We start from the raw sequence: 14920 nt of genomic DNA, 5'->3' as shown, positions 1-14920 counted from the left end.
GGGCACCTCGGGAGGGCGCGGGGTTGTGGCCCGGGGGGAGGCTCAGGGGGTGCCAGGGAGGGCTGGGTGCCATCTGAGAAAGTGTGGGGAATGCAGGCCAGCGTGGGTGCTCTCCCAGCCAGCCGCTGGCTTCGGAGGAAGAAGGCGCCCCCTGAATGGCACAGGTGACAACATCTGCCCAGTGTGAACTGGGCAGGGCGTTTTTACCTGAGCTAACTTGTGGGTGGCAGCTGAGGGGCATGGTTAGCTGGGCGTGGAGCCTTCCTCCCCTCTTTCCTTCGCTCTTTGGACATATATGGCGCACTTGCTATGTCTCCCACGATTCTAGGGGTTGCAGATAGGGAAGGGCACCCCAATAACCCACTCAGTCCCAGTCCCTGCCTTCACAGCACTCACAGGAAGTGGGTAATGGATGAGTAATAATTGTGCGACCTGGGCGCATAAAAGTGGGTGGAGATGATATATTATTATTGTTATTGTTATTATTACTAATGTTATTTTTGGTACTGGGAGTGAACCCAGGGGCATTCTACCTCTGAGTTACACCCCCAGCCCCCCATTTTTTCTGGTACTGGGGATGGAACTCAGGGTCATTCTACCTCTGAGCTACACCCCAGCTCTATTTTTTTTTTTCCTTTATTTTGAAACAGGGTCTCCCTACGTTGCTGAGAGCCTCACTAAGTAGCTGATGCTGGCTTCGAACCTGAGCTACCCTCCTGTCTCAGCCTCCCTAGTACTGGGATTACAAGTATGCACTTCAGGCCCAACTGAGCAGAGGTATTATTTGAGAAGATATGGGCAAGCCGGGCGTGGTGGCGCATGCTTGTAATCCCCGCGTTTGGGAGGCTGAGACAGGAGGATCTCGCAGGTTTGAAGCCAGCCTCAGCTGGCCTAAGAGACCCTGTTTCCAAATAAAATATAAAATAGGTCTGGGAGTGTACCCCAGAGGTAGAAGGTCCCTGGGTTTCCCAGTACCACCAAAAAAAAAAAAAAAAGGGCAAGCGTTGAGTGGTTTTGTGTGAATGAGTATGGATACTATCTTTGTTTATTCGTTGTTTATTATTATTATTATTATTATTATTATTATTAATTATTATTATTATTTTGGTGGTACTGGGGTTCCTGGAAGCCCTTCTACCTCCGGGCTACACTCCCAGACCTATGCTTTTTATATTTTTATTTGGAAACAGGGTCTCTCAAGCCAGCGTAGCTGGCTTCGAACCTGCACAATCCTCCTGTCTCCACCTCCCAAGCGCGGGGATTACAAGCGTGCGCCACCACGCCCGGCACTATTGTTGTTGTTGTTGTTGTTGTTGTTGTTGTTGTTGTTGTTGTTATTGTGCTGGAACCCAGGGGCCTTCTACCTCTGGGCTACACTCCCAGACCTATTCTATATTTTTATTTGTTAACAGGGTCTCCTAAGCCAGCTGAGGCTGGCGTCGAACCTGCGCGATCCTCCTGTTTCCGCCTCCCAAGTGCGGGGATTACAAGACAAGCGTGCACCACCACGCCCTGCTATTCGTTCATTATTTTGTCCAAAGCAACAACTGTTTCCTGAGCACCAGCGACGTGCCAGGCACTGGGGATCTAGCGGGGACAAATGGGACCTAACCGTGCCCTTGGGGCTCTCATATGAAAGACTGCGAGTTGACATTTGTGTTACTGCGTCGGAGTGGGGAAGGGGACTGTTTGAGTGGATGGGAGCATCTGAGGATGACTGTACCGTATGAATGATATTTGAGTAGTTGTGGGTAACACTTGAGAGCGTGCAGGTAACGGCTGAGTGTGTTCGTGGGTGTCTGAGTGCGGGAGGGTCACTTCCGAGCGAGGAGGAGTCCTAGAGACCTGCAAATGACGGCTGAAGACCTGGAGGCTTTCACCGCAGTCGCAGTGAAAGCCGGAACACAGCAGACCGTTGCCATGGAGACCGCGGGTTAGCCTGGCGCAGGCTAGGGTTTGCTGGAAACGGGGCGGGAGGCTAGGGTACCCTATTCCAAGGTTTTGCAGAGATCTTTTGCCAGAGTTAATGAAAACCCACGTAGATGCGTTAAGAACTCTGTCAGAAAGAGGCTTGCTCCGGAGAAGTGTCATGGTCAGCGGCCAGGTATTGGGAGCAACATCTTTGCTGAGGCAAGGGGACCCAGCATCCTCTGTCTTTGAACATATCTGGAAATCCTGCTATTGCAAAGTCTAGAGCCGCATTTTCAAAAGGTTGTACTTAGCTGGGTGTGGTGTAATCCCAGTACTTGAGAGACTGAGACAGGAGGATCTCAAGCTGGAGGCCAGCCTCAGCAATTTATCAAGGCCCTCAGCAACTTGCTTCAAAACAAAAACTAGACAGCCTTGCGTGGTGGCGCACGCTTGTTATCTTAGCATTTGGGAGGCTGGGACAGGAGGATCGCGGTTCCCGGACAGACAGCCTCAGCTACTAGTGAGGCCCTCTGCAACTCAGTGAGACCCTGTTTCAAAATAAAGAATAAAAAATTGGGCTGGGAGTGTAGCTCAGAGGTAGAATGCCCCTGGGTTCCATCCCCAGACCCGCAACAAAACAAAATAGAATAAGGCTGGGGGTGTAGCTCAGAGATAGAGCCCCAATACCCAGTAAAACACACTAAAAATAAATAAATAAATAAAACAGGAAGGATGTACTTTGAATGTACCTCTAGCCTGAATTTATCTGGAGTGGACCAGCCTATTTAGCAGAGGCCTGCTCACTACCACCCAGCTCACTGCTCTTTGTGACTCTGGAAAGCTGCCCCTGTTCTCCACACCCAGAATGATCTTTACAGAGTGCTTAGACGGGGCCCTTCTGCCCTGACTGTGTTCTAGGGGTGACTGCGGGTCTCCCCAAATTAAATCTCAGAAGACGTGGCTTGGCTGGTTGGGTGGGGGATGGGCTCTGATCTCTAAAGAACAAAAGCCTACACTCCCCCCACACACACATAAAAGGAAACTAGTTGAGAGGCTACTTTGAAGGGTTACTGATGTTGGGTTCCCAGGCCTATCACCTGCGTACCCTGCGATGGAGGAGAGAGTAAGGTGAAATCCGTTTGTAGGTAGCTGGATGGGCCGCTCCCTTCAGGGGCATCTGACTGAATTTGCAAACCTCCATTTGCAAAGGTCTGAATGAATTTCTTTCCCCACATGATGTAACTTATACACACATACTCAGATGCTTACCAGCTTAGAACACGGGAGACCCCCGATGTCTTACTGTGAAGGGCATCAGTCATGCCTGGCACTTCCAGCATGCAGCTCCTTTCGTATTACTGAGAAGCTCCCCAATTTGCCTCCCCTCCCCGTTCCCTCCAGAACCAATAGGAGATTCTCTCAAAAGGAAATCCACTAGATCTCTAGAGGGGAGTCTCTCTACATCCCACCCATCCTGGCAGCCACGGGGCAGGCTAGGGACCCACCCTCCGTGTTAGATCCATGATTACAAACAGCAAGCTCCAAGAAGCCTGAGGAACTTTTAGAACTCAGTAGGTTGGCGTCCCCTCAGTCCTCAGAGACTCTGCTTTCTGTCCATTGCCCAGGCTGGCTTCCGCACGGCATCCTTTTCTTTCCCGCAGTAGTCGGGATCAAGCTTTTCTTACCACCCCTGCACCCGTATTTGAACGCCTTGCAACTCCGTGGCGGTGAAGTTGGTGGCTCTGGACTGATGTTTTCATTCCTTGTGAATTCCCAGGCCGGCTGTCCCCATTCACAGGACGTTCAGCGGGATCGTGCTTTGTGTTCCTCTAGAGTCTGAGCCGGAATAAAGGCCACGCGAGCCCCCGGCGTGTGTGTCGTAGCAGGCTATTCTCCCATCTAGGAATAATCGTCTAACAGAGGACGGTGCGACAGGTCTTATCATAGTGCAGTCTAAGACCTGCATTCGTGCTTCCTGTGGGTGTTGGGTATTGCCCAGATAGCGTTTATAATTGGGATGCACAACCCTGGTGGTCATTCCATGTTACCCATGATGCCAGAATCTACCGCTTCGCTTTGGAGGTTTTCTGGACCAGCTGGAGGGTTTGGGGGATTGCAATGCAGCTGTCACCTAAAACTGAAGTCATGAATCTGACTCACAGTATCACTCGCACAGCTTATCCTGAGCAGAAGCTCATGGGTAAATTCCATCTGCCTGCCACCGGCCGTCGAGAACTCCAGAGTTCAGAAGTGGGCTGAGAGAGAACCCTCCCTTGTTCTTTGTGGCTGACATTCTGTTGTACAAATAGGAACTGACAAAATAAATGTATGCTAATGAAACCACAGTCTTCTCTTTAATATGTCAGGGAGGGGGATCCATAAGGATATATATATATATATATATATATATATATATATATATATATATATATATATTAATATGGAGCCAGGTGGTAGCACACATCTATAATTCCTGGTACTTGGGGAGCCCAGGCAGGAGGATCACAAGTTCAAAACCTGCCTAGGCAATTTAGTGAGACTGTGTCTCAAAATAATAAAAAAAAAATACTGGGAAACCCAGTGTGGTAGGGCACACTTGAAATCCCAGTATTTGGGAGCTGAGACAGGAGGATCACAGGTTCGTGGCCAGCCTCAGCTACTTAGTGAGGCCTTCCACAATTTATTGAGACCCTGTTTTAAAATAAAGAATGAGCCGGGCGTGGTGGCGCACGCTTGTAATCCCCGCGCTTGGGAGGCGGAGACAGGAGGATCGCGCTGGTTCGGAGCCAGCCTCGCTGGCTTAAGAGACTCTGTTTCCACATAAAAATGCTAAAAAATAGGTCTGGGAGTGTAGCCCGTGGGAGTGTATACCGGAGGTAGAAGGGCTTCCAGGAACCCCAGTACCACCAAAAAAAAAAAAAAAAAAAAAAAAAGAATGAAAAATAGGGCTGTTTGGGGCTCGGAGATAGAATGCCCCTGGGTTCAATCCCCAGTACTTAAAAAAAAAAAAATACTGGGGAGGTACTGGGCACTCAGCAGTAGAGTGCCCCTGGGAGCAATCCCAGTGTCTGGGGGTAGGGGGGGAGGAATTTAATTTGGAAAGAGTATCTGGCTGCTAAAAAAAATAATGAAAATCACTTTCATGGGTTATTTTAAAATGGGTGTTATCAGATCATAATAATTGCCATGAAAACACAAAACACAGCCTTCTTTTATCTCAAGGACTTCTGAGGATCTCAGGCCACTGCCCAGTGGCTGCTGTGAAAGGCAGAACAATTTATTCAGAATAAAAACATTACAGGAGCCAGATGTGGTGTTGCACACCTGTAATCCCAGTACTTGGGAGGCTGAGACAGGAGGATCTGGGTTCCTGGCCAGCCTCAGCTGCTAAATGAGTAGTAAATATGTATATATTTATAATAAATATATAAATAGTATTGAGCTGAGGGTCTAGCTTGGGGGTAGAAGGTCCCTGGGTTCAATCTCCAGTAGAAAAAGAAAACAAAAAACCCCAAAGTAAACGAACAAGCAAAACAAAAACAGGCCAGGGAGCTTGGGCTTCAGGATTTATGCAAAGTCCGTCCCACAGCTGGCTCATCGACTCTTCCCGCCCTTGAGAGATCTCCTGGCCTCTTCTCCTTCTTTTGTGACCTTGTTGGCTGGATCTAGGAACTCAAAGCTGACTCACAGGACATAAACATAAAAGGGTTTTTTTGGGGGGAAGGGTACTGGGGATTGAACCCAGGTAGGTTCTACCTCTGAGCTATCCTCCCAGTCATTTTTATTTTTATTTGAAAACACGGTCTTCCTAGGTTGATGAGTAGGCTCCTCACTACTTCTAAGGCTGTCCTCAACTCTGCGAACCTCCTGTCTCAGCCCCGCAAGGACTGGGATTACAAGTGTGCACCATTACGCCCGGCTTAATTTTTAATTTTTTTTTTTTTTTTTTTGGTGGTACTGGGGGTGGAACCCAAAGGCTTCCTACCTCCAGGCTATACTCCCAGCCCTATTTTATGTTTTATTTGGAAACAGGGTCTCACTAAGTTGCTGAGAGCCTAAGTAGCTGAGGCTGGCTTCGAACCTGCGCGATCCTCCTGTCTCAGCCTCCCAAGCGCGGGATTACAAGCGTGCGCCACCCCGCCCGGCTTAATTTTTAAATTTTGAAACAGGGGTCTCACTAAGTTGCAGAGGGCCTCGCTAAGGTGCTGAGGCTGATCCCGAACCGGCTATCCTCCTCTTTGGCCTCCCACGTATTGGGATTACAGGCGGTGCCACCACGCCTGGCTAGCATGAAAGTTTTATTAAGCGTACACATGTGTGGGGATATGCCCTGAGGGAACAAGAGTTTGAGGATAATGCTCAAAGCCAGAAACTTTTATACTTTTTACATGAAGAGCACTCCATATGTTGTTTTTGTTTTGTTGTTGTTGTTTGGGTACTGGGGATTGAATCAGGAACATTTTTACCTCTGAGCTATACCCCTGGCCTTTAAAAACATTTTTTTTAAATTTTGAAAAAAAGTCTTACTAAATTGCTGAGGGAGGGCTTCACTAAATTGCACTCCTCCTTTCTTATCCTCCCAAGTGCTCGGATTACAGGCATGTGCTACCACACCCAGTATTTTTTTGGGGGGTGAGTACTAGGGGTGAGTACTAGGGAGGGGGCATTCTACCTCCAAGCTACCCCCAAGTTCTATTTTATTTTTCTTTTGAAACAGAATTTCTCTAGGTTGATGAGTCTCACTAAATTCTTGAGGCTGTCCTTGAACCTACCATCCTCCTGTCCCAGCCTTTCAAGTACCAGGATTACAGGGGTGCAAATACTGGGATTACAAGTGTGTTAAATTCAAATTCTTTATCATGGCCTATAAAGCTATAAATACCCGGCTTTATTTTTTATTTTAAAATGGTCTTACCAAGTTTCTGAGAGTCTTGCTACATTGCTGAGCCTGTCCTTGAACCTGAAATCCTTCTATCTCAGCTTCCCAAGTACTGGGATCCCTGGTGTGTGCCACCATGCCCATTTGGTTTTTAATTTTTTTTTTTTTTTTTTTTGTGTGTGTGGTACTGGAGATGGAACCCAGGGGCATTCTACCTCTGAGCCATGCCCCTAGCCCATTTTTTTTTAATTCTTTATTTTGAAACAGGGCCTCACTAAGTTGTAGAGGACCTCACTAATAGTAGCTGAGGCTGGCCACGAACCTGTGATCCTCCAGTCTCAGCCTCCCAAATACTGGGATTACAAGTGTGTTCAATTCAAATTCTTTATCATGGCCTATAAAGCTAAAAAGGGAGGAAAGAAAGAAGAGAGAGTTTTCTGGACTAATATCTGTTTCAGAAAGTCAGTGAAAGTTTTAGAAATTAATTTTCGCTCACGCTTGGGAGGCTGAGACAGGAGGATCACACAGGTTTGAAGCCAGCCTCAGCTATTCAGTGAGGCTTTCAGTGAGGCTCTCAGCAACTTAGTGAGACCCTGTTTCCAAATAAAGTATAAAATAGGTCTGGGAGTATAGCCTGGAGGTAAAAAAAAAAAAAAAAAAAGGCCCTGGGTTCCACCCCTAGTACCACACACACACACACACACACACACACACACACACACACACACTAAAAGAAATTCTCTCATATTCTCATTCTCTCTCTCTCTCTCTCTCTCTCTCTCTCTCTCTCTCTCTCTCCCTTTCCCTCTCCCCCCCTCTCTCTCAAAGTTGTAGGTCTGCATTTTATTGAGAAAAAAAAAGCAAGAAAGAATTACCAATAAAAGAATAAAAGATGTCATTCCCAAGAAACCTTAGGAGGAAACTGGATATTGAAGGGTTGAACATGGGAATCATCGAGAGGCCAGTGTTATCTAGACAACCCGCCCCTGGACCATCTAGGACTGAGCCATTTGGCATACATGTTTATGGTGCTGGGGATTGAACTCAGCAGTATTCTACCTCCAAGCTAAACCTTAGCCTTAGTTTTTATTGGGAAACAGTGTGACTAAATTGCTGAGGGCTCTCCTCAAACCTGCCATCCTCCTGTCTCAGTCTCCCCAGAAAGTGAACTTTGGTCTGTATTTGATCACGGCCACTGTTATTTGTCCCTCATATTTCTTTTCTACCTATCCTTATATCTTCTATCCTACTTTATTACCAGCTGTGTGACCCATTTTAGAGGGGGAGAGGTTCTGGGCATTCTATCTCTGAGCTATACCCCCAACCCCTTTATTTTTCATTTGGAAACAGTCTAATTTGATGAGAGTCTCTTTAAATTCCTGGGATCCTCCTGTCTCAGCCTCTGTAGTACTGTGATTACAGGTATGGGCCACCACTCCCAGCTAGTAGCATTTTTTTTTTTTTTTTTTAATGGCAAAGGTAGCCGAGCGTGGTGGCGCATGCTTGTAATCCCTGTGTTTGGGAGGCTGAGACAGGAGGATTGCACAGGTTCGAAGCCAGCCTCAACTACTTAGGCTCTCGGCAGCTTAGTGAGACCCTGTTTCTAAATAAAATATAAAATAGGTCTGGGGGGATAGCCCAGAGGTAGAAAGCCTCTGGGTTCCATCCCCAGTACCACCAAAAATAAATAAATAAATAAATAAATAAATAAATAAATAAATAAATGGCAAAGGTAGAGGTGTGTGTGTGTGTGTGTGTGTGTGTGTGTGTGTGTGTGTGTGTGATAACAGGGATTGAACCTAGATAAATTGTATTTCTGAGCTACACCCAGACCCATTTTATTCTGAAACAAAATCTCACTCAGTTGCAGAGGCTGGTCTAGAACCTGCCATCCTCCTGTCTCAACCCCTCCCCCCCACACCATGCTTTCTTTTCTATTCTTTCCCAATTTTTCATTTCTTTTAAACAAATATAATGGCAGGTGTGTGACACACTCTTGTAATCCCAGTACTTGGGAGGCTGAGACAGAAGGATTACCTGTTTGCAGCCAGCCTCAGCTGTTTAGGGAGGCCCTCTGCAATTTAGTGAGACACTGTTTCAAAATAAAGAATAAAAATTCGGCTGGGGATGTAGCTTGGAGGTAGAATGCCTCCAGTTCCATCCCCAGCACAACACATACATACACACACAAACAAACACACACACACACACACACACACACACCCCACAACATATATATAATATATATATATATATATATATATATATATATATATATATATATATAATTATTGTGGTTTTCTGTGGTGGCTGGAGTAGGGTTTTGTGAGCCAGATATCTGGGCATTTTAAAACACCCACAGAGCCGGGCGTGGTGCGCACACTTGTAATCCCCGAGTTTGGGAGTCTGAGACAGGAGGATCCTGCAGGTTTAAAGCCAGGCTCAGCTGGTTTAAGAGACCCTGTTTCCAAATAAAATATAAAATAGGTCTGGAAGTGTAGCCCAGAGGTAGAAGGCCCCTGGGTTCCATCCCCAGTACCACAAAAAAAAATTAAAAAATAAAAATAAATAAAACACCCACAGAGGAGCCGGGCATGGTGGCACACGCTTATAATCCCACTTTTCTCCATTAAAAAAAAATTTTTTTTGGTGGTATTGGGAATCTGCCTCTCAGCTACGCCCCAGCCTTATTTTATTATTTTTTTGTGGTATTGAGGATCAAACCCAGAGGTATCCTAACTCCCAGCTACAGCCCGAGCCCAATTTTATTTTTTTTGAAACAAGGTCTCCCCGGGTTGACATGAGTCTCACTACCTGTTGAGGCAGTCCTCGAACCTGTGACCCTCTTGTCTCAACTTTGCAAGTATTGGGATTAGAGGCGTGGGCAGCCATGCTTGGTAACTTCGTGGGATTCTTAGATCAGCAATCACGACACCGGGGTTTTAGTTTCCCGCAGTTCTTTGGGGGCACGGGTTCTGGCGGATGGGGCCTTAGAAAATCAAAGAGGAGGCGAGGAGGAGCTCCCTGTCTCGCCCTGGCCCTGGGTCTCTGCGCGCCGTCATCCCCGCCATCCTTCCCCGGGGCCCCTCCGCATTCCTGGTTGCCATGGAGACCCCGGCGCGGGACCAGAGGGTGGACCGCGCTCTGGGCGGGAGCTGGCGCACGGAGGGAAAATTCATCCCGACCTAACCACGGGCTTCGCGAGAGCGAAAACAACCCTCCAAGCCAGCAATTGTGCAAAGGCCCCGCCGAGCCCGGACCGCCCTCCACCCCCACGCAGCTGTCTGCTTTCCCTCTCTCTCCCTTCCCTGTCTCTAAACAACTACCGGGTTCCTTCCCGGTAGTTGAATAAAAATCACAGCATTCATTTTCACACGGAAATTAAAGTCACTCATTTGCCTGGTTTTTATGTTGTTTGAAAATTTGTCTTGTTTAGCCAGGTGTGGTGTCGCTCGCCTATAATTCCAGTACCTGGGAGGAGGAGACTGATCGCAGGTTCTAGGCCAGCCTCAACAATTTAGAGAGGGCCTCAGCAATTTACTGAAACTCTGTTTCCAAATAAACAAATAAAACAAAATAGGGCTGGGGGTGTAGCTAGGAGGTAGAGGGCCCCTGGGTTCAATCCCTGGTGTTATCTTTTTTAAAATATCTTGTCCTGGAGCTGGGTGTGGTGGCACAGGCCTGTAATAACAGCACTTGGAAGGCTGAGATAGGATTGCAGGCTAGCAGCCAGAGTCCCTGTTTCAAAATAAAAATATAGGCCGGGCGTAGTGGCACACACTTGTGATTCTAGCATTTGGGAGGCTGAGACAGGAGGCTAGCAGTTTGCAGACAGCCTCAGCTACTTAAGCCCTTTGCAAGTCAGTGACACCCTGTTTCAAAATAAAGATTAAGAAAATAGGGCTGGGGGTGTAGCTCGGAGGTAGAATGCTCCTGGGTTCCATCCCCAGTACTGACAAAAAATAAAAATAAATAAATAAAAATATAGAATAGGACTGAGGTGTGCGGTAGAATGTCCCTGGGTTCAATCCCCAGTAAGCACCCCCGGCCCCCAAATCTGGTGCTGGGGATTGAACCCAGGGGCATTCTACTTCCAAGTTATATCTCCAGTCCTATTTTTTTTTTTTTTTAAATTTTGAAACAGGGTCTTACTAAGTTTTTAAAGAGCCTCACTAAGTAGCTGAGGCTGGCTTTGAACCTGCATGATCTTCCCATTTCAGCCTCCCAAGTACTGGTATTACAGGTGTGCACCACCACACCCGGCTCCCTTTTTATTTTTTTATTTTGAAAAAGTGTCTAGAGCCGGGCATGGTGGCACACACTTGTAGTCCCAGCATTTGGGAAGCTGAGAAGGGAGGATCGCAGGTTCGCAGCCACCCTCAGCTACTTAATGAGGCCCTCTGCAACTCAGTGAGACCCTGTTTCAAAATAAATAATAAAAAATAGGGCTGGGGATGTCGCTCGGAGTTAGAATGCCCCTGGGTTCCATCCCCAGTACCGCAAAAAAGAAAGAAAGAAAGAAGCAAAGAAAGAAAGAATAAAATAGGGCTAGAAGGTATAGCTCAGAGCAAATGTATAATGGAAATGACATCTCATGACATAGTGAAGATTTCCCGAGTTAATTCATGGAGAGTACTCGGAATGAGGCCTAGTACTAGGAAGTACTCCACTTAACTTGCCTAGCTTGAGCCACCTCACTCTTTTTCCACAGATGCATAGTATTTCACAATAAGATTAGACTATAAAACTGAGTCCCTACTGAAGACCATTTAGGTCCATACACTTCATCAAAAATATTTATTGAGCACGGACTGTGTGCTGCCCGCCGCCATAGGCCCGGGTTGCAGTAAGACCCTTGAGGGCACTTGGTCAAGGCACAATTGTTAAAGAGTGTCAACTCTCCCCAGAAGGCCGGGTCCCTTAGCACACCCTCCCGCGGGCGGGGCCGAGGCCAGCACGCTCCGGAGCCGCTGCCTTTCGGGGGAGGCGCTGACGTGGGCCCCGGCGGCCTTGGCTGGGCGGGGTGCAGCCCCACCCCTGGGGGCGGGAGGCCGGGCGGGGCGTGTAAGCCGAGCCGGGGAGGTGGGCCTCTCCGGGGGCGGCGCCGGGGAACTTCCTGCGCTCCCCGCCGCGTGGAGGTGGGCCGGGCGCCGGGTGGCTGGCTGCCTGGGGGGCGGGAGACCCTCCTGGGGGCTGGGCTGGGGCCTGCGGCGCCTCGGCCATATTGAATAGCCACGCCGAGCCGTCTTTGTCCGCGGAGTCCACTCCCAGCCCCGCCGCGGCCCGTGCGCTTGGGGCCGCCCTCCCCGGCCGGCGCACGGAAGCCCCTGGGGACTGGGACCCCCGACCCCCCCCCCCGGGGCCCGCTTGGGCCCTGAGCGGACTTTGTGCGGAGTTGGTGCATCCTTGGCCCGGGAGGTGGGACCCTCGGGCAGCGTTGCGGGGACCCCCTCCCCGTTTCCCCTCTCGAGGGGCCACTCGTGGCTTGTTTGGGCTCCTGGCCCCCCGCCCCAGATATCACCCTGGAGATCCTAAAGACGCTGGAGAAAAGCCACGTGGGGGGCTGGTTCCCCTGGGGCTTCCTCCCGTCCCCCGACGGCCTCATTCTCTGGAGCGTCCCCGACGTGTGCAAAGATGCGGACCTGGACGTCCTGGTGGAGGCCCTGAAGCCCGTGGGGACCTTTAAGAAGATCGGCAAGGTGTTCCGCAAGGAGGAGGACTCCACGGTGGGGCTGCTGCAGATCGGGGAGGACGTGGACCACCTGCTCATCCCGCGGGCCGTGAGGCTGGCGGGCGGCGTGTGGAGGGTCATCTCCAAGCCCGCCACCAAGGAGGCCGAGTTTCGGGAGCGGCTGGTCCAGTTTCTGGAGGAGGAGGGGCGCACCCTGGAGGACGTGGCCCGCATCCTGGAGCGGAGCACCCCGCACCCGCCCCAGCGCCCCCGGAGGCCCCGGGAGCCCCGGGCGAGGGCGAGGGTCCCGCGGGCCGCGCCCCCGCCGCCGCGCCTGGTGGTGGGCACCTACGACAGCAGCAACGCCAGCGACAGCGAGCCCAGCGACCTGGACGCCCCCGGGGCGGCGCGGCGCGGCGGGAGGGTGCGCAGGATGCCGGTCAGCTACCTGGGCAGCAAGTTCCTGGGCAGCGACCTGGAGAGCGAGGACGACGAGGAGCTGGTCCAGGCCTTCCTGCGGCGCGGGGAGAAGCAGCCCGGCGCGCAGCCGCCCCGCCGCCGGCCCAACCTGCCCGGAGTGCCCATGTTTGAGGACAGCCTGGGGCCCCAGCTCTCCAAGGCCGACAGGTGGCGGGAGTACATCAGCCAGGTGTCCTGGGGGAAGCTGAAACGGACCGTGAAGGGTTGGGCCCCCAGGGCCAGCGCCGAGGTCGAGGTCGAGGTCGGGGAGGCCTCGCAGGCCTCGGAGAGGGATGGGGCCTGGGGGCCCAGCGCCGCCAGCTGTGGGGATAACGCGGGCAGTGCTGGCCCCGGGAGTGTGCCCCGGCGCTCCTCCAGGCCCTGGGGGCCCAAGGGCATCTGGGCCTCCCTCAGGCGGCGCAAGAAGGACAGGGCAGCACCCCCGGCTCTGGAGGGGGATATCCCAGCTGAGCTGGGGGCAGAGGCTGCTGGTAACCAAAGGGCAGAGGCTGTGGCTGAACGGGGGACAGGGGCAGCAGATAACCCGAGGGCAGAGGCCTTGGCTGGGCAGGGGGCAGAGGCTACAGAAAACCAGAGAGCAGAGGCCATGGCTGAGCTGGTGTCAGAGGCTGCGGAAAACCAGAGGGCAGAGGGGAGAGGGGCAGCGTATAACCCGAGGGCAGAGGCCCTGGCTGGGCAGGGAGCAGAGGCAGTGGCTAGTCAGATGGCAGAGGCCATGGTTGAGCAGAGGGGAGGGGCAGCGGCTAGTTCGATGGCAGAGATCATGGCTGAGCAAGGGGGAGGGGCAGCGGCTAGTCAGATGGCAGAGATCCTGGCTGAGCAGGGGGCAGGGGCAGCGGCTAGTCAGATGGCAGAGATCGTGGCCGAGCAGGGGGCAGGGGCAGCGGCTAGTCAGATGGCAGAGATCGTGGCCGAGCAGGGGGCAGGGGCAGCGGATAATCAGAGGGCAGAGATCGTGGCCGAGCAGGGGGCAGGGGCAGCGGCTAGTCAGATGGCAGAGATCATGGCCGAGCAGGGGGCAGGGGCAGCGGCTAGTCAGATGGCAGAGATCGTGGCCGAGCAGGGGGCAGGGGCAGCGGCTAGTCAGATGGCAGAGATCCTGGCTGAGCAGGGGGCAGGGGCAGCGGCTAGTCAGATGGCAGAGATCGTGGCTGAGCAGGGGGCAGGGGCAGCGGCTAGTCAGATGGCAGAGATCGTGGCTGAGCAGGGGGCAGGGGCAGCGGCTAGTCAGATGGCAGAGATTGTGGCTGAGCAGGGGGCAGGGGCAGCGGATAATCAGAGGGCAAAGGCCCCGGGTGACCAGAGAGAAGATGCTGGTGGCCAGGCTAACCAAGAAGCCGCAGTCAGCCTGGGGGCCCCAGGGACTAGAGCCCAGAAACAGGTCAAGACAGTGAGGTTCCAGACCCCTGGGCGTTTTTCATGGTTTCGGAAGCGCCGGCGAGCCTTCTGGCACACTCCCCGGTTGCCAGCCCTGCCCAAGAGAGTCCCCAGGGCTGGTGAGGCCAGGAGCCTCAGGGTGCTGAGGGCTGAGGCCCTAGCAGAAGTGGAGCTAGAAGACCAGCTGTGAGGGAGGCTGGGCCTCAGCGCCCACCACCTGCCCAGGTGCCTCCAGTGCTCTCTTGGCTTGAAAATGGAGGCGGATGGAGAGGCAAGCAGCCCCTCCCACATCTCCACCCTCTTTCCTGCCTTATCTATTGTATATTGATGTTTTGTTTTGTTTTTGCGGGTCTGGGGATGGAACCCAGGGGCATTCACCTCTGAACTATACCCCCTGCCCTATTTTTTATCTTTATTTTGAAACAAGGTCTCACTAAGTAGCTGAGGCTGTCTGAGAACCGCCATCCTCCGGTCTCAGTCTCCGGAATGCTGGGATTACAAGCGTGCGCCACCACACCCGGCTTTGTTTTGTTTTAAATACTAATTCCTAGCTGGGCTTTGTGACCCGCCTGTAATCCCAGTCCTGAGACAGGTGGATCGCA

The 14920-nt window shown here is 51.6% G+C and overlaps 1 protein-coding gene across 1 annotated transcript; it reads left to right on the top strand.

Annotated features, from left to right (window-relative positions):
• Positions 1–1851: 1851 nt before the first annotated feature.
• CCDC8 (coiled-coil domain containing 8) lies at positions 1852–14508 on the top strand (the record flags this gene model as incomplete). Its single annotated transcript, XM_080703627.1, has 2 exons — positions 1852–1933; positions 12305–14508. 2 exons carry the CDS (start codon positions 1852–1854, stop codon positions 14506–14508), a joined length of 2286 nt encoding a protein of 761 aa, XP_080559753.1.
• Between the last annotated feature and the right edge of the window lie 412 nt (positions 14509–14920).

Source organism: Muscardinus avellanarius, assembly GCF_963383645.1.
Source record: "Muscardinus avellanarius genome assembly, chromosome: 10".
Taxonomy (NCBI): domain Eukaryota; kingdom Metazoa; phylum Chordata; class Mammalia; order Rodentia; family Gliridae; genus Muscardinus; species Muscardinus avellanarius.
Note: the sequence above shows the minus strand (reverse complement) of the source record. Positions and strands in the feature narration are given on the sequence as shown.